The sequence below is a fragment of the Caenorhabditis elegans genome, chromosome IV (genome assembly GCF_000002985.6).
Source record: "Caenorhabditis elegans chromosome IV".
In the NCBI taxonomy this organism is placed as follows: domain Eukaryota; kingdom Metazoa; phylum Nematoda; class Chromadorea; order Rhabditida; family Rhabditidae; genus Caenorhabditis; species Caenorhabditis elegans.
The window spans coordinates 16,505,689-16,522,511 of record NC_003282.8 but is presented as its reverse complement, the minus strand read 5'-3'; the positions used below and the strand labels follow the sequence as shown (position 1 = coordinate 16,522,511).

At 31.3% G+C, this 16,823-nt stretch overlaps 1 protein-coding gene and 22 non-coding genes across 23 annotated transcripts; 13 read left to right on the top strand and 10 right to left on the bottom strand.

The window, feature by feature from the left end:
- Positions 1 to 5: 5 nt before the first annotated feature.
- On the bottom strand, positions 6 to 26 carry 21ur-6585. The gene has a single exon (NR_066635.1).
- 21ur-2653 lies at positions 22 to 42 on the top strand. The gene has a single exon (NR_066634.1).
- 21ur-8086 lies at positions 23 to 43 on the top strand. The gene has a single exon (NR_066633.1).
- Positions 44 to 252: 209 nt separating this feature from the next.
- 21ur-310 lies at positions 253 to 273 on the bottom strand. Its single transcript, NR_066632.1, has one exon.
- A 156-nt stretch (positions 274 to 429) lies between these two features.
- On the top strand, positions 430 to 450 carry 21ur-11633. Its single transcript, NR_066631.1, has one exon.
- On the bottom strand, positions 439 to 459 carry 21ur-4722. The gene has a single exon (NR_066630.1).
- On the bottom strand, positions 444 to 464 carry 21ur-1648. Its single transcript, NR_066629.1, has one exon.
- A 375-nt stretch (positions 465 to 839) lies between these two features.
- On the bottom strand, positions 840 to 860 carry 21ur-8736. Its single transcript, NR_066628.1, has one exon.
- A 117-nt stretch (positions 861 to 977) lies between these two features.
- Positions 978 to 998, bottom strand: 21ur-8829. Its single transcript, NR_066627.1, has one exon.
- Positions 999 to 1,202: 204 nt separating this feature from the next.
- 21ur-7364 lies at positions 1,203 to 1,223 on the bottom strand. The gene has a single exon (NR_066626.1).
- Positions 1,224 to 1,631: 408 nt separating this feature from the next.
- 21ur-4696 lies at positions 1,632 to 1,652 on the top strand. Its single transcript, NR_066625.1, has one exon.
- Positions 1,653 to 1,745: 93 nt separating this feature from the next.
- Positions 1,746 to 1,766, top strand: 21ur-1276. Its single transcript, NR_066624.1, has one exon.
- Positions 1,767 to 1,952: 186 nt separating this feature from the next.
- Positions 1,953 to 1,973, top strand: 21ur-6045. The gene has a single exon (NR_066623.1).
- Positions 1,958 to 1,978, top strand: 21ur-14206. Its single transcript, NR_066622.1, has one exon.
- A 10,668-nt stretch (positions 1,979 to 12,646) lies between these two features.
- On the top strand, positions 12,647 to 12,667 carry 21ur-8323. Its single transcript, NR_066621.1, has one exon.
- A 225-nt stretch (positions 12,668 to 12,892) lies between these two features.
- 21ur-5792 lies at positions 12,893 to 12,913 on the top strand. The gene has a single exon (NR_066620.1).
- Positions 12,914 to 13,307: 394 nt separating this feature from the next.
- 21ur-12982 lies at positions 13,308 to 13,328 on the top strand. The gene has a single exon (NR_066619.1).
- An 81-nt stretch (positions 13,329 to 13,409) lies between these two features.
- 21ur-5926 lies at positions 13,410 to 13,430 on the bottom strand. Its single transcript, NR_066618.1, has one exon.
- Positions 13,431 to 13,881: 451 nt separating this feature from the next.
- 21ur-14980 lies at positions 13,882 to 13,902 on the top strand. Its single transcript, NR_066617.1, has one exon.
- Positions 13,903 to 13,973: 71 nt separating this feature from the next.
- Positions 13,974 to 13,994, bottom strand: 21ur-8302. The gene has a single exon (NR_066616.1).
- A 302-nt stretch (positions 13,995 to 14,296) lies between these two features.
- On the bottom strand, positions 14,297 to 14,317 carry 21ur-7589. The gene has a single exon (NR_066615.1).
- Positions 14,318 to 15,279: 962 nt separating this feature from the next.
- On the top strand, positions 15,280 to 15,940 carry Y51H4A.935 (uncharacterized protein). The gene is made up of 3 exons (NM_001268967.3): positions 15,280 to 15,360; positions 15,416 to 15,550; positions 15,857 to 15,940. Exons 1-3 carry the CDS (start codon positions 15,349 to 15,351, stop codon positions 15,890 to 15,892), a joined length of 183 nt encoding a protein of 60 aa, NP_001255896.1. The 5' UTR covers positions 15,280 to 15,348; the 3' UTR covers positions 15,893 to 15,940.
- An 825-nt stretch (positions 15,941 to 16,765) lies between these two features.
- Positions 16,766 to 16,786, top strand: 21ur-12188. The gene has a single exon (NR_066614.1).
- The last annotated feature ends 37 nt before the right edge of the window (positions 16,787 to 16,823 follow it).

Below are 16,823 nucleotides of genomic sequence, written 5' to 3'. Positions count from 1 at the left end.
TAACCTTTATATAACGTTTAATTCCCATTCAAATAACTTACGTATTTTGTATACAAAATGCTACTGAAACAGTAAAATATTTTGGAAAATGCGATTTTTCCTTGTGAATGAGGGATTTTTTTCAACTTGGGCAGTTTTTCTACTTTTTCTATAAAATATTGTATATTTTTTGTTTTGTCAGATTATACTCACGGTTTAAATATTTGGGACTCAGCTTTAAAAAATTAGTTATTTAACCTCGTAACCGAAGAAGCTTCTCATCCACTAGCATTAATACACTGAAAACGAACAGTTCGGGAAACAGATTTTTTGAAACAGTATTTTTATCCAATTCACTTTTTTTTGTATAAAATAACTAACATCGTTCTTTGTGACATAAAAAACCTGTTTCAAGTTGTACATATTTTAGTATTCTCCGACTTGAAATAGTCGCAAAAAATAAAGTATATCGAATTAGGATTGAAACAAACTTTCACAGGTCATAAATATGAATGTTTGTTGTGAAACAGTGAAATTTTAGTTTTTGGAAAAAAAAACTTAATTTTGGCAATTCTATTGGTGTTGGGAATAATGTACAAATTTTACTAAAACAACGCTTTGAAAAAACTCAACAAAAACTAACGGAACAATAAAAGTTAATCATTTTTTTTCTGAAATTAATTTTAAGCAAAATTCAAAATTTTATTTCTACTGAATAATTAATTTTTACTCCTTTATTGCAAAAGTTTATGTGAATCGTAATATTTTGTTTCATTCTTTCCCTAGAAAAACTCCTGGCTTTTGTAAGTTTCCCGTAGAAGGAATTTATTTTGCAATTTTCTTAAAAATTGTTAAAAAAAGAATGAAATCTTCTCAAATAATTCTCAATAGTTATATTTGATTTAATATATTTTTTCAATGAAACAGTACTATTTATTTTTAAAATAATCTAATAAAAACCTGAAATCTCTTTTTTTTCAGAAAATTTATTTCTCTGTTTTTGAAAAATCATATATCAAACATATTCATTGGTTTTTTATGAACAATTAAATTATTGTTGAATCAGGCCTTTTTTGAGATTTGATAATACTGGAAAAAGATTAGAAACAGCGAAAACTTGTTAGGATACTCAGATTTTGGGGATTATATTCTCAAAAAGCCGGTTCTTTGATTGTTTCAACATTGGAGAAATCAAAACAAACTAAGAAATATTTTATAAATTTTAACAGCTCGAAAAGTAGCAATCATTTTAAAGTAAAATTCAAACAAATCTATTAATTTTCTGAAACAGTTAAAAAACTTTTTTTTTTTGAATTTTAATCTACCACAGTTATCAGGAACAATGTTTTTCGTAAAAAAGGTAAATTTATTTTGATACATTTTTATTTTCAAACTGAATATGTTAGGCAGTTTCCATTGTTTTTGAACAAATTTTTGAGGCATTCTTATAGTTAGTTTCTGCCGAATTTTCAAATGCCAAAAAAATAAAAACTAGTTTTTTTTTCGAACATAATCCATTTTACTAATTTACTGAGGCAGTTGTCTTTCTTGAATTAGTCAAAAAGAAATACTATTGAAACAGGCAAAGTTGACCAAGCTTTTGGTCATGTTTCAGATAGTCTATTAATTTTGGAACGTTTTTGTCATTTTACTAATTATGATTAAAGAAAAAGTTTGAAAAAAAAGCTCTGAAATTTTTTTAAATCTAAAAAAAATTTTCACTGTTTCAAAAATCTATGAAAAATATTTTTAATCAATTGATTTACTGGATCTTTTGAAATCGTACATACTGCATTCATTTAATCTTATCAAAGAGTCTCAAATTTTCTTTTTCATGAAACGTTAAAACGACTGTATCTCGTTTTCTAACAAAAAATGCACAAATCGCCGAAAATATTGGAAATATATTTTTCAAAATACTTTTTATACTGCTTCATTATGTTTCTAAATTAATTTCATTCAGATAAGAGGATTCAGATTGGAATTAAAATTGGTGTCGGACACTTACCTGATTTATCCCTCAATAACTTGCGGTTTTAGATGAGATAGTAAATCTTCTCAGTGTGGAACTGCTATAAATGAGTGAAACCGTACCGATAATATCTGATAGTCGAATTGAAGCGGGCACGGTACTCCATACAAAGTTTTTTTTTTCAATTTAGTATCTACCAGACCGACGTGTATGTTTTTTTAAAGTTTTTATTACTGTTTCAGTGAAATTTGTAGATTGTATTAAAATATATTAAAATTTTAGGCATGCAACATCATGCGTTCAACTCTCCACCACGGCCAAATTTTTTTCCATCCAAAAAAAAAAGGAAAAGAAAAAAGAAAAATGATTTTTTTTAATGTTAATATATATTTGAAACCAACCTAACATCAATATATGGACTTTTGAATTTTGAAACTCCCCTAAGCAAAAAAAAATTTTCTGAAAACGTACAAAACCAATGAAAATTGAAAAAGGGAAATTTTTTAGGGTTTGGAGACCAATTTTGAGTCCTCTAACTTTAAAAATAACCATTTTAGAGAAGTTTCAAAACTGTGATTTTTTGCCAGAAATTGGCCATTTTTGCCACTTTCTAATGGTTTTTGGTGGGTTAAACCTAGCTATGCTTCTCCTGGATGTTTTGATTTTGATAAATTTTCAATAAACTTGAAAATGCACGTGAAATCAATTTTTTCCATCATCTTTTCGGCGAACTTTTCAGTTTGCCGAATTTACCAAAAATCTTAAAACGGCATCTTTGAAATTGCCAAATTTGCAGGAAACAATGGACTGGCGCTTCGTGGCAAGACCCTAAAAGCCTGAAATTCTCAAATCCACGGAATTTTCATAGAAATCATTGTCCGAAAACCAATACAAAATGCAACCTACTTATATTTACAGAGAACTCGTCAGATATTGAACACGGAATTTGATTGCCGAAAATCTTATTTTACACAAAACAAAAGCTTCGGATAGAGTTTTATAAACTTGAAATGGATTCCCTCCTGGTATTAAGTTCAGTTGTGACTTTTACACGCATATAATTTTGTAATGAAACAGTAAAAATTGGTTTGAAAAAATAATTATATATATTAATATAAAAAAATAATTCCGTTTGTTCCGTAGTTTGTAGTCTGTGACGTCATAGCTTACAAAGGCAAGGCGTTTTCGGCTGTTGGAGGGATATTAGTTTTGGGTTAGTAGTGGGATATGGTCGGGGTACTGTAGTAGTACTGTAGAGGTACTGTAGGAGTACTGTAGGATTACTGTAGTTTAGGAAAAAATGAGTTTTTGTCTTTTGAAGAGATATAGGTTTGGGGTTAGTGGTGGGATATGGTCGGGATACTGTAGTAGTACTGTAGAGGTACTGTAGGAGTACTGTAGGATTACTGTAGTTTAGGAAAAAATGAGTTTTTGTCTTTTGGAGAGATATAGGTTTGGGGTTAGTAGTGGGATATGGCCGGGGTACTGTAGTAGTACTGTAGAGGTACTGTAGGAGTACTGTAGGATTACTGTATTTTAGGAAAAAATGAGTTTTTGTCTTTTGGAGAGATATAGGTTTGGGGTTAGTAGTGGGATATGGCCGGGGTACTGTAGTAGTACTGTAGAGGTACTGTAGGAGTACTGTAGGATTACTGTAGTTTAGGAAAAAATGTCTTACCAATCAACATATTGCTTGCTTTCAGGTCGCCATGATTAAATCGAAGCGTGCTCTTGACAGTGTGAGGTACGAAGTAGTGAGAAACTCGAAATGTCTTGACTATATAGGCAATCTGAAACAGAAACAATATTGAAAAAAATTATATTGTTCGAAATTAGTTAAATATATGGCAAAGGGAAAACATTTTACATTTTTTTAAAATTTTACTGTTTCAATGAAATATTATATATCCATAGATGATATTGGATTTTATTAATGTAATTGAAATGATTTTTATGTAAAATTTCGGGTTATTCCCACGAAGCGGCAATCCATTTTTTGGAAAACCACAAAACTCACCAATTATGTCAAAAACTGTTAAAATTTCATAATTAAAATTTCAATATGCAAAATCAAATGTTTTTGTTTTTGTTTTTCTCATAAAATTCCGCCGATACCGTGCTACAACAATTTTTCGTGAACTAAAGTTTTGTTGAAAAGATTCAACATTTTATATTTTTGTTAAAACTTTTAAAAACTTTTACCTGTTAAGAATATAGGCTCTAATTGCAATTTTTGTGAATATTTCTTTTTTAATCTGAAGTCTGAAGCCTGAAGCAAAATGAGTACGAATTCAATAGTATTGCCAAATTTTATATAAAATTGTTAATTTCACACTTGATATAGAGGAAAAAAAAATTAAATTTTAGCACCGTTTTTTCCCAATTTCCTTTTGAAATCCAAGTAAAACTAACATTTACATGATAGTACTCTAAAATAAAACTTAATTCAAGCAGGCAGAGTTGTAAAAAAATATATTTGTTAAAACTCGAGCAGTTTCTAAGAGTTTGAAAAGTTGTTTTTTTTTCAATTTCTACACAATTATACATGTTCATTATCTCCATAAAAAAATTATCGTCGTTAATTTTAGTATTTCTTGTACATGAAGTGCTTAAAAATTCCAACTATTTTACAAATGGCTCATGTAATTTTAGTTCAACTTTCTATTTAAAAAATCTCCCATTAATGAGATCGTTGTATCATATAAAATTAACTAAAATTGAACGAATAAAACAGTATAAGCAGTGGATTTCAATAACCAAACCGAGAATTCGAAAAAAAATCGAAACAATTCAAAATAGTGTCGTCGTTTCTTTTATTCTGGGACTCAGCGGGGGACTAATAAGAAAAGTCTAGTTTTTGTAAACTTTGATTCTGAAATTGCTTCTTTTGAAATATTCTTATAGTTATTTTCTGCCGAATTTTCAGATGATAAAAAAGACAAACTAGTTTTTTTTTTCAAATATCATCCATTTTACTAATTTACTAAGACAGTTCTTGAATTAGTCAAAAAACATTCTATTGAAACCCAAAAAGTTATCTTTTCCGTTTAGTTTATTTTTTTGAAACAGTAACTTGTTTCTTTAATAAGAAGTTAAATTAATTTTGTTTTTAAATAAAAAGCAAAAGGAAATTAAAGCCGGAAATTCACAATAATCAGGGTTTTGGCATAAAAAGGAGATACCGTATTTCTTCTATCAATATGGCTGCAATACTATTGTTCGATGGTCTTCCCGCTTGCAATACTAATAGGGAGTGCAAGACTAATTTTCGGAAGACATTTAGACACATTTTGGAACTTCACGAAGCGTATCTTTGCGGAGGAATTTTTATTAACCGTCTATCAGGAAAAATGCAAATAAAATAATCATTTACTATTAATAAAGCGCTTATTTTGTGTGTCCATAGTTTGTAGTCTATGTAGTCTTTGTAGTCTGTGACGCCGACGTGTATGTTTTTTTTAGTTTTTATTACTGTTTCAGTGAAATTTGTAGATTGTATTAAAATATATTAAAATTTTAGGCATGCAACATCATGCGTTCAACTCTCCACCACGGCCAAATTTTTTTCCATCCAAAAAAAAAAGGAAAAGAAAAAAGAAAAATGATTTTTTTTAATGTTAATATATATTTGAAACCAACCTAACATCAATATATGGACTTTTGAATTTTGAAACTCCCATAAGCAAAAAAAAATTTTCTGAAAACGTACAAAACCAATGAAAATTGAAAAAGGGAAATTTTTTAGGGTTTGGAGACCAATTTTGAGTCCTCTAACTTTAAAAATAACCATTTTAGAGAAGTTTCAAAACTGTGATTTTTTGCCAGAAATTGGCCATTTTTGCCACTTTCTAATGGTTTTTGGTGGGTTAAACCTAGCTATGCTTCTCCTGGATGTTTTGATTTTGATAAATTTTCAATAAACTTGAAAATGCACGTGAAATCAATTTTTTCCATCATCTTTTCGGCGAACTTTTCAGTTTGCCGAATTTACCAAAAATCTTAAAACGGCATCTTTGAAATTGCCAAATTTGCAGGAAACAATGGACTGGCGCTTCGTGGCAAGACCCTAAAAGCCTGAAATTCTCAAATCCACGGAATTTTCATAGAAATCATTGTCCGAAAACCAATACAAAATGCAACCTACTTATATTTACAGAGAACTCGTCAGATATTGAACACGGAATTTGATTGCCGAAAATCTTATTTTACACAAAACAAAAGCTTCGGATAGAGTTTTATAAACTTGAAATGGATTCCCTCCTGGTATTAAGTTCAGTTGTGACTTTTACACGCATATAATTTTGTAATGAAACAGTAAAAATTGGTTTGAAAAAATAATTATATATATTAATATAAAAAAATAATTCCGTTTGTTCCGTAGTTTGTAGTCTGTGACGTCATAGCTTACAAAGGCAAGGCGTTTTCGGCTGTTGGAGGGATATTAGTTTTGGGTTAGTAGTGGGATATGGTCGGGGTACTGTAGTAGTACTGTAGAGGTACTGTAGGAGTACTGTAGGATTACTGTAGTTTAGGAAAAAATGAGTTTTTGTCTTTTGAAGAGATATAGGTTTGGGGTTAGTGGTGGGATATGGTCGGGATACTGTAGTAGTACTGTAGAGGTACTGTAGGAGTACTGTAGGATTACTGTAGTTTAGGAAAAAATGAGTTTTTGTCTTTTGGAGAGATATAGGTTTGGGGTTAGTAGTGGGATATGGCCGGGGTACTGTAGTAGTACTGTAGAGGTACTGTAGGAGTACTGTAGGATTACTGTATTTTAGGAAAAAATGAGTTTTTGTCTTTTGGAGAGATATAGGTTTGGGGTTAGTAGTGGGATATGGCCGGGGTACTGTAGTAGTACTGTAGAGGTACTGTAGGAGTACTGTAGGATTACTGTAGTTTAGGAAAAAATGTCTTACCAATCAACATATTGCTTGCTTTCAGGTCGCCATGATTAAATCGAAGCGTGCTCTTGACAGTGTGAGGTACGAAGTAGTGAGAAACTCGAAATGTCTTGACTATATAGGCAATCTGAAACAGAAACAATATTGAAAAAAATTATATTGTTCGAAATTAGTTAAATATATGGCAAAGGGAAAACATTTTACATTTTTTTAAAATTTTACTGTTTCAATGAAATATTATATATCCATAGATGATATTGGATTTTATTAATGTAATTGAAATGATTTTTATGTAAAATTTCGGGTTATTCCCACGAAGCGGCAATCCATTTTTTGGAAAACCACAAAACTCACCAATTATGTCAAAAACTGTTAAAATTTCATAATTAAAATTTCAATATGCAAAATCAAATGTTTTTGTTTTTGTTTTTCTCAAAAAATTCCGCCGATACCGTGCTACAACAATTTTTCGTGAACTAAAGTTTTGTTGAAAAGATTCAACATTTTATATTTTTGTTAAAACTTTTAAAAACTTTTACCTGTTAAGAATATAGGCTCTAATTGCAATTTTTGTGAATATTTCTTTTTTAATCTGAAGTCTGAAGCCTGAAGCAAAATGAGTACGAATTCAATAGTATTGCCAAATTTTATATAAAATTGTTAATTTCACACTTGATATAGAGGAAAAAAAAATTAAATTTTAGCACCGTTTTTTCCCAATTTCCTTTTGAAATCCAAGTAAAACTAACATTTACATGATAGTACTCTAAAATAAAACTTAATTCAAGCAGGCAGAGTTGTAAAAAAATATATTTGTTAAAACTCGAGCAGTTTCTAAGAGTTTGAAAAGTTGTTTTTTTTCAATTTCTACACAATTATACATGTTCATTATCTCCATAAAAAAATTATCGTCGTTAATTTTAGTATTTCTTGTACATGAAGTGCTTAAAAATTCCAACTATTTTACAAATGGCTCATGTAATTTTAGTTCAACTTTCTATTTAAAAAATCTCCCATTAATGAGATCGTTGTATCATATAAAATTAACTAAAATTGAACGAATAAAACAGTATAAGCAGTGGATTTCAATAACCAAACCGAGAATTCGAAAAAAAATCGAAACAATTCAAAATAGTGTCGTCGTTTCTTTTATTCTGGGACTCAGCGGGGGACTAATAAGAAAAGTCTAGTTTTTGTAAACTTTGATTCTGAAATTGCTTCTTTTGAAATATTCTTATAGTTATTTTCTGCCGAATTTTCAGATGATAAAAAAGACAAACTAGTTTTTTTTTTCAAATATCATCCATTTTACTAATTTACTAAGACAGTTCTTGAATTAGTCAAAAAACATTCTATTGAAACCCAAAAAGTTATCTTTTCCGTTTAGTTTATTTTTTTGAAACAGTAACTTGTTTCTTTAATAAGAAGTTAAATTAATTTTGTTTTTAAATAAAAAGCAAAAGGAAATTAAAGCCGGAAATTCACAATAATCAGGGTTTTGGCATAAAAAGGAGATACCGTATTTCTTCTATCAATATGGCTGCAATACTATTGTTCGATGGTCTTCCCGCTTGCAATACTAATAGGGAGTGCAAGACTAATTTTCGGAAGACATTTAGACACATTTTGGAACTTCACGAAGCGTATCTTTGCGGAGGAATTTTTATTAACCGTCTATCAGGAAAAATGCAAATAAAATAATCATTTACTATTAATAAAGCGCTTATTTTGTGTGTCCATAGTTTGTAGTCTATGTAGTCTTTGTAGTCTGTGACGCCGACGTGTATGTTTTTTTTAGTTTTTATTACTGTTTCAGTGAAATTTGTAGATTGTATTAAAATATATTAAAATTTTAGGCATGCAACATCATGCGTTCAACTCTCCACCACGGCCAAATTTTTTTCCATCCAAAAAAAAAAGGAAAAGAAAAAAGAAAAATGATTTTTTTTAATGTTAATATATATTTGAAACCAACCTAACATCAATATATGGACTTTTGAATTTTGAAACTCCCATAAGCAAAAAAAAATTTTCTGAAAACGTACAAAACCAATGAAAATTGAAAAAGGGAAATTTTTTAGGGTTTGGAGACCAATTTTGAGTCCTCTAACTTTAAAAATAACCATTTTAGAGAAGTTTCAAAACTGTGATTTTTTGCCAGAAATTGGCCATTTTTGCCACTTTCTAATGGTTTTTGGTGGGTTAAACCTAGCTATGCTTCTCCTGGATGTTTTGATTTTGATAAATTTTCAATAAACTTGAAAATGCACGTGAAATCAATTTTTTCCATCATCTTTTCGGCGAACTTTTCAGTTTGCCGAATTTACCAAAAATCTTAAAACGGCATCTTTGAAATTGCCAAATTTGCAGGAAACAATGGACTGGCGCTTCGTGGCAAGACCCTAAAAGCCTGAAATTCTCAAATCCACGGAATTTTCATAGAAATCATTGTCCGAAAACCAATACAAAATGCAACCTACTTATATTTACAGAGAACTCGTCAGATATTGAACACGGAATTTGATTGCCGAAAATCTTATTTTACACAAAACAAAAGCTTCGGATAGAGTTTTATAAACTTGAAATGGATTCCCTCCTGGTATTAAGTTCAGTTGTGACTTTTACACGCATATAATTTTGTAATGAAACAGTAAAAATTGGTTTGAAAAAATAATTATATATATTAATATAAAAAAATAATTCCGTTTGTTCCGTAGTTTGTAGTCTGTGACGTCATAGCTTACAAAGGCAAGGCGTTTTCGGCTGTTGGAGGGATATTAGTTTTGGGTTAGTAGTGGGATATGGTCGGGGTACTGTAGTAGTACTGTAGAGGTACTGTAGGAGTACTGTAGGATTACTGTAGTTTAGGAAAAAATGAGTTTTTGTCTTTTGAAGAGATATAGGTTTGGGGTTAGTGGTGGGATATGGTCGGAGTACTGTAGTAGTACTGTAGAGGTACTGTAGGAGTACTGTAGGATTACTGTATTTTAGGAAAAAATGAGTTTTTGTCTCTTGAAGAGATATAGGTTTGGGGTTAGTGGTGGGATATGGTCGGGATACTGTAGTAGTACTGTAGAGGTACTGTAGGAGTACTGTAGGATTACTGTAGTTTAGGAAAAAATGAGTTTTTGTCTTTTGGAGAGATATAGGTTTGGGGTTAGTGGTGGGATATGGTCGGAGTACTGTAGTAGTACTGTAGAGGTACTGTAGGAGTACTGTAGGATTACTGTATTTTAGGAAAAAATGAGTTTTTGTCTTTTGAAGAGATATAGGTTTGGGGTTAGTGGTGGGATATGGTCGGGATACTGTAGTAGTACTGTAGAGGTACTGTAGGAGTACTGTAGGATTACTGTAGTTTAGGAAAAAATGAGTTTTTGTCTTTTGGAGAGATATAGGTTTGGGGTTAGTGGTGGGATATGGTCGGAGTACTGTAGTAGTACTGTAGAGGTACTGTAGGAGTACTGTAGGATTACTGTAGTTTAGGAAAAAATGAGTTTTTGTCTTTTGGAGAGATATAGGTTTGGGGTTAGTAGTGGAATATGGCCGGGGTACTGTAGTAGTACTGTAGAGGTACTGTAGGAGTACTGTAGGATTACTGTAGTTTAGGAAAAAATGAGTTTTTGTCTTTTGAAGAGATATAGGTTTGGGGTTAGTGGTGGGATATGGTCGGGATACTGTAGTAGTACTGTAGAGGTACTGTAGGAGTACTGTAGGATTACTGTAGTTTAGGAAAAAATGAGTTTTTGTCTTTTGGAGAGATATGGGTTTGGGGTTAGTGGTGGGATATGGTCGGAGTACTGTAGTAGTACTGTAGAGGTACTGTAGGAGTACTGTAGGATTACTGTAGTTTAGGAAAAAATGTCTTACCAATCAACATATTGCTTGCTTTCAGGTCGCCATGATTAAATCGAAGCGTGCTCTTGACAGTGTGAGGTACGAAGTAGTGAGAAACTCGAAATGTCTTGACTATATAGGCAATCTGAAACAGAAACAATATTGAAAAAAATTATATTGTTCGAAATTAGTTAAATATATGGCAAAGGGAAAACATTTTACATTTTTTTAAAATTTTACTGTTTCAATGAAATATTATATATCCATAGATGATATTGGATTTTATTAATGTAATTGAAATGATTTTTATGTAAAATTTCGGGTTATTCCCACGAAGCGGCAATCCATTTTTTGGAAAACCACAAAACTCACCAATTATGTCAAAAACTGTTAAAATTTCATAATTAAAATTTCAATATGCAAAATCAAATGTTTTTGTTTTTGTTTTTCTCATAAAATTCCGCCGATACCGTGCTACAACAATTTTTCGTGAACTAAAGTTTTGTTGAAAAGATTCAACATTTTATATTTTTGTTAAAACTTTTAAAAACTTTTACCTGTTAAGAATATAGGCTCTAATTGCAATTTTTGTGAATATTTCTTTTTTAATCTGAAGTCTGAAGCCTGAAGCAAAATGAGTACGAATTCAATAGTATTGCCAAATTTTATATAAAATTGTTAATTTCACACTTGATATAGAGGAAAAAAAAATTAAATTTTAGCACCGTTTTTTCCCAATTTCCTTTTGAAATCCAAGTAAAACTAACATTTACATGATAGTACTCTAAAATAAAACTTAATTCAAGCAGGCAGAGTTGTAAAAAAAAAAATATTTCATTGAAACAGTAAAATTTTAAAAAAATGTAAAATGTTTTCCCTTTGCCATATATTTAACTAATTTCGAACAATATAATTTTTTTCAATATTGTTTCTGTTTCAGATTGCCTATATAGTCAAGACATTTCGAGTTTCTCACTACTTCGTACCTCACACTGTCAAGAGCACGCTTCGATTTAATCATGGCGACCTGAAAGCAAGCAATATGTTGATTGGTAAGACAAAACTATCTAAACTCCAGTACGGCATTGGAATAATCAAAAAGATTATCAAAATCAAATCAGATCGTATCAAAGGCTGTGACTATTCACGCATATAATTTTGGATACTTGTGTATTATACCCCCGCCATTTTAAACATTAATGTTTTACCTTATAAAATAAAAACGTGTGGAATTTCAGGCTTAGGAAAACACCATTCCTAAGCCTAACAAGGAAAATGGGTATCACTTTTAACTTAAACGAATAAATTAATGGAAATTTGATTAATTTTTAAAATGGCGGGGGTATAATACACAAGTACCTAATTTTGTAATGAAACAGTAAAAAAATTCCGAATTCTTGTATATTTTTTTATTTCAAAATGTTCTTCTCCTCTATTTTTTGTATTCTTTTTTTTCAAAAAATCCGAAACTTCAGAAGAACATTCAAATTTCTTTTTTTCAACACAAAATTCAAAAATTATTTGCATCAAAAAAGTTCCAATTTTTCATATTCTCCGGAATTCCAGCCACTCAAAACAAAATAAAATAAGTGTGTTTGTGTTATTGGACCGATTAAATTTTTGGGGGGTTCAGAGGGGATTTAAATTTAAAGCAAATTTGTTGTCATTCAGAAAACTAAACATGGGGGAGTTGGAGCCAAGGGCCCTTAAAATCGGAAATCGAAAATTTATAGGTTAAGTAGGATTTTTTTAATTCAGCATTTTCGTTATAGTGTTATCACAAAAAAGTGTTTTTTCAAGTAATTATGAGCATTTCTGCAACTTTGAATTTCTAAATTATATTGGGTGAAAGCTAAGTAATTACCACTTTTCAGATACTCCACCTTGTAAAAAAATTCAATTTAATGTTTACACTGTTTCAAATATGGCATATCATTACTGACTTTGCATTAATTTTTATTAATTGTTTCATCAAGCTTTTATTTTTTTTCCAGAACAAATCTCAAAAGAAGATTGTATTTCTGTTTTTCTGTTTAAAAATCTAATTTCTAATTTTTAACTAACATTTTCACATCATTTCCAGCATTGATGTGATTTCCGAAATTAGAGAAATACAAAAGTCATTATTTTATATTTTATATTTTTTGAACACAATTTTTACTGTTTCATTACAAAATTATATGCGAACTTTAATATTTTGTTCCAATTCCAACAGTTTAATCGTAACGGTGTAATGTATCTTAATGTAATGACATGTGTCGTATATTCACTATTAGTGCGGCGTATTTACCCTAACTGACCATTCTCAGCGCCTTAGACGCAGATTTCAATTGAAACTTCTACAGTAATCTCTCATTGGAGCGCGCTTGCTTTTTAAAATGTTCTCCATTGAAAGAATTTGAATTTTTCAAAAAGAAATTTTGATGTTTTTAGGATCTCCGTCAATATTCTCTGTTTTTTTAAACATTTTTCATTTATTTTCTAACCAAAAGAGAAGCTGAAACTGCAAAGAGGAATGCGAAGGCAGTAAGAAATTTGACGGAGTTGCAGAATTGAATATTTTCCACAAAAATAATCCTGTTTCAAGTATTCTATAATTCGAGTGCATCTTGAAGTTATGTTTCCATTGTTAATACAACACGATTTATTTTAAATTATCATGTCATTAGTCACTGAAAAAAATCGAAACAATTCAAAATAGTGTCGTCGGTTTTCTTATTCTGGGACTCTGATGGATCTGGGCACTAATAAGAACAGTCTAGTTTTTGTATCTTTTGATTCTGAAACAGAAATTAATTTTTCCAAAGCTAATAGTTACTTTTTGTCAAATTACCAAACTTTCTTCCAACAGATAATCTCCCATAAATTTAGTCCAAACCGAAATTCACTGATCATTGGCAAATGTGACCTTTCCCCAGAAACAGCTGGGTATTACAGTAATATTGACAGTTATATCTAGTAGATTCTTATCATTACATAAATACAACTTTCCTTTATGACGTGGCATGTTTGAGATTTTGCCTGAATAAAAGCAACCAGAAAACCTTTTGTCTTAAAATATTTTTTACTGCTGTAGAAATCTGAACTACCATAACAAAATCAAGCTAAAACCTGCATATAGGAACATATGTAAGTAAAACAATTTCTTACTGTTTCAGAATTACATGAATGCTTTTTGAAAACTTTAGATATGATTCTATAATTCCTCAAAAATACATTCTTGCAATTTATACCAATTTTCGTAATTTTTAATTTTTAAAACTCGTTCACAACATTTTCAGATTGAAAAAAAAACTAACGAATCAAGAATACACACAAATTCCATTCTAACATATCACAGCTACTTGAAACATTTAGTAAAAATTGGTAGAAATAAATAAAAAAAGTTTTTATAAATTGCAAAACGAAAGCTTATTGATTTCTATTGATTTTGATTGATTTGATTGTTTCTCGCCTCCAAATTTTCATCTTCGAAACGGAAAATTGTTTTTGGAATTAAAAAAAAAACACTATTATAACAAGATTTTCCATTCAAAAGTATAAAAACTATCTGAAATAGTGGAAAATTGGGGAAAAATAATAATTTATAATAACGAGATTAACAAGATTTTTAGATTTCAATCACAACACATTATGTAAAGATACCATTCGATTATTTTGAAACTACCTGAAACAGTAAAAATTGGGAAAAAAGTACCGACGGATAATAAAACGATCAGTGGCATGGCAACTGTTCTCCATATCCCATAAGATTCTTTAAGAATTACCGCAAAGCACCTGAGAAGTTGTAAATCGGTAATTGAGTTGTAAAATGCATGACACTTCAGGGGGTGGCAGAAATATAGAGAGATAGAGAGCGCAGAGAAACGAGAGTACTCTAGCTTCTCTGCGTTCTCTCAGTCCAAAATGTGGTCAGCTTTAGGTGCGTTGCGGTTGCGTAGCGGTTTTTCAGAAGTGGGTAAAAGTCGGGATTGACGGGAAAGTTACTGTGCAATAGAAAAACAAAATTGGGCTTCAAAGCGTTGCGGTCGCGTCGCGGTTTTTCTGGCAAGCATGCAAGTTTTCAAAATTCTTAAATATTTAATAAATTCCGGTTCCTAAAAATAGTTTTTTAGCTTATTCTAATTGTCAATTTAAAATTTAAAAATATCTTAAAAACTAAAAAAGCTATTGAAAAATCGCTAACCACAAAATTATAGAAAATTAAATTTTCCACAAATTCGCAGTTGACAACTTTTTCCAAATTTATCCGGAACCAAGATAGACGTATTAGAAGTTGGTAGTGGCCGAGGTTTTTCACCTCCACGGCCACAAGGCCAACACCCCCCAACTCATTATACCCCCGTGGTCCTAATGTGGTAACGCAATAATCTGTGTGTGCGTATGTTCAAGTACACATACCCCAAAAACTTGCGTAATTTCTTTGAATTTACCGCTATTCTGACATACGGAAATTTGAATATTATCGGGGGAAACGCGTGAAAACGTATTGAATGGAAAAAAATGTTGAAAATAATTTTAATTTTTTCGTGAAACTGGGAAATAATTTTCAAAAAAAACGTGTTTTTTTTTCAAAGTCGCCAACTAAAAATCAATAATCGAAAAAATCAGTTTCGAATTTTGTTTAAAAATTCCATTCCACTGAAACGAAGAAGAAGCCAAATGATTGCACAAGTCAGTTTAAGCCTGCCTGCCTGCCTGCCTGCAAAAAATGCTCCGAAATTTACAGCTCGTGCTTCCAATTCTTGTGATTTTCGGATCTCTGGTGATGAATTGTGGCGGAAAGAAGAAGAAGTCAGCAAATTCTCCGGAAGGAACAAATAAATCAAAGTTAGGGGCTCCAAAGGAGAAGAAGGATGAAACTGTGAGTTGTGTGACCGCGACGCGACCGCAACGCGACCGCAACGCATTGTTTAATTAATTTTGCTGATTTGGGATACGTACCACAGGTTTCTGCCTTCCCTCCTATTCTGAAATGTAAGAGTTTTGCCGAACTAGGCCATTTTGGCTCAGTAGATTTACGGGGCGTTGCGTGTCGCGTCGCGGCTCGGATTTGTCCGTGTGAAGTACACGACACTTTCCCACGCGTTGTCCGGCAGGCGATTGTCAATAGAGCGCGAATAATGCAATGAGGAAGGTCCTACTTTTAAAGAAACAATTCTGATTTCAGGAAGGCAACTACGAGGAGCTCGCCGTGCCACAATAATTTTCAGGATTCTCATTTTTCACTTGAATAAACCAGTTTTATTGGGATTTTTGTGTTAATTTTTGAATTTTTGAATTGGTGCCTGTTTCATGTGAAGCATTTAACAAGTGGAATTTACAAGGGAAAATTGTTAGCAAGTTGAAGTACGAGCGTTTTTTACAGAAGAAGTAGTATCTCCTCAGCCATTGTAGCTATCAAAAAGTTGTCAACTGGGAAAATATTTATAAATTTATGTTGAACATTTTTTTAGTTGGCAACTTTTCACTAGCTCCGATACTTTTTCAGTTATGGTAGTTTTTCGCGCAAAACTCCAACTAAAATTACCGATTTTTAAGTTTGAAGGCTTATATCTCCTTAGCTATTGAAGTTATCAAAAAGATTTTAACTATGAAAATATTGCAAAATTGATTTTAAACATTTTGTTGGTTGACAACTTTTTATTAGCTCTTACACTTTTCAAGTTATGCCCAGTTTTCCCCACGGAACTCCAAGACATGCCCACCTATTGCCACCTCGTTATACATTTAGGACCACCACCAATCTCTTTTGCGGTACATTATTCAACTAACAGCAGACGGTAGTTAGTTAGTTAGAGAACAACGACGCAACGATTGCGCCATTACAGTTCAAATCATCATAAAAAGAGCCGCCCGTCTTTAGAGACCCCGTGGGCAAATGGGGGAGGAGGCGGGTCTAGTAGGGCCTGTAGAGGTGTCCTGTTTGCGTGCAGACTTTTTCTCAGCATGCGGTAGCTCATAAGTTCCGGTGTAATAGTTTGGTAACTGTTGAGTAATACGGTTTTGGTTTTGAAAATTTAAAAAAAATTCTGTTTCAAAAAAATTTGTTTTATTATAATTTTTTTCAACTTATTACTGTGTTCTTTGGAAGCTTTTTCCTAAATTTCTAGCCATTTTCCACCAATTCTCCACCA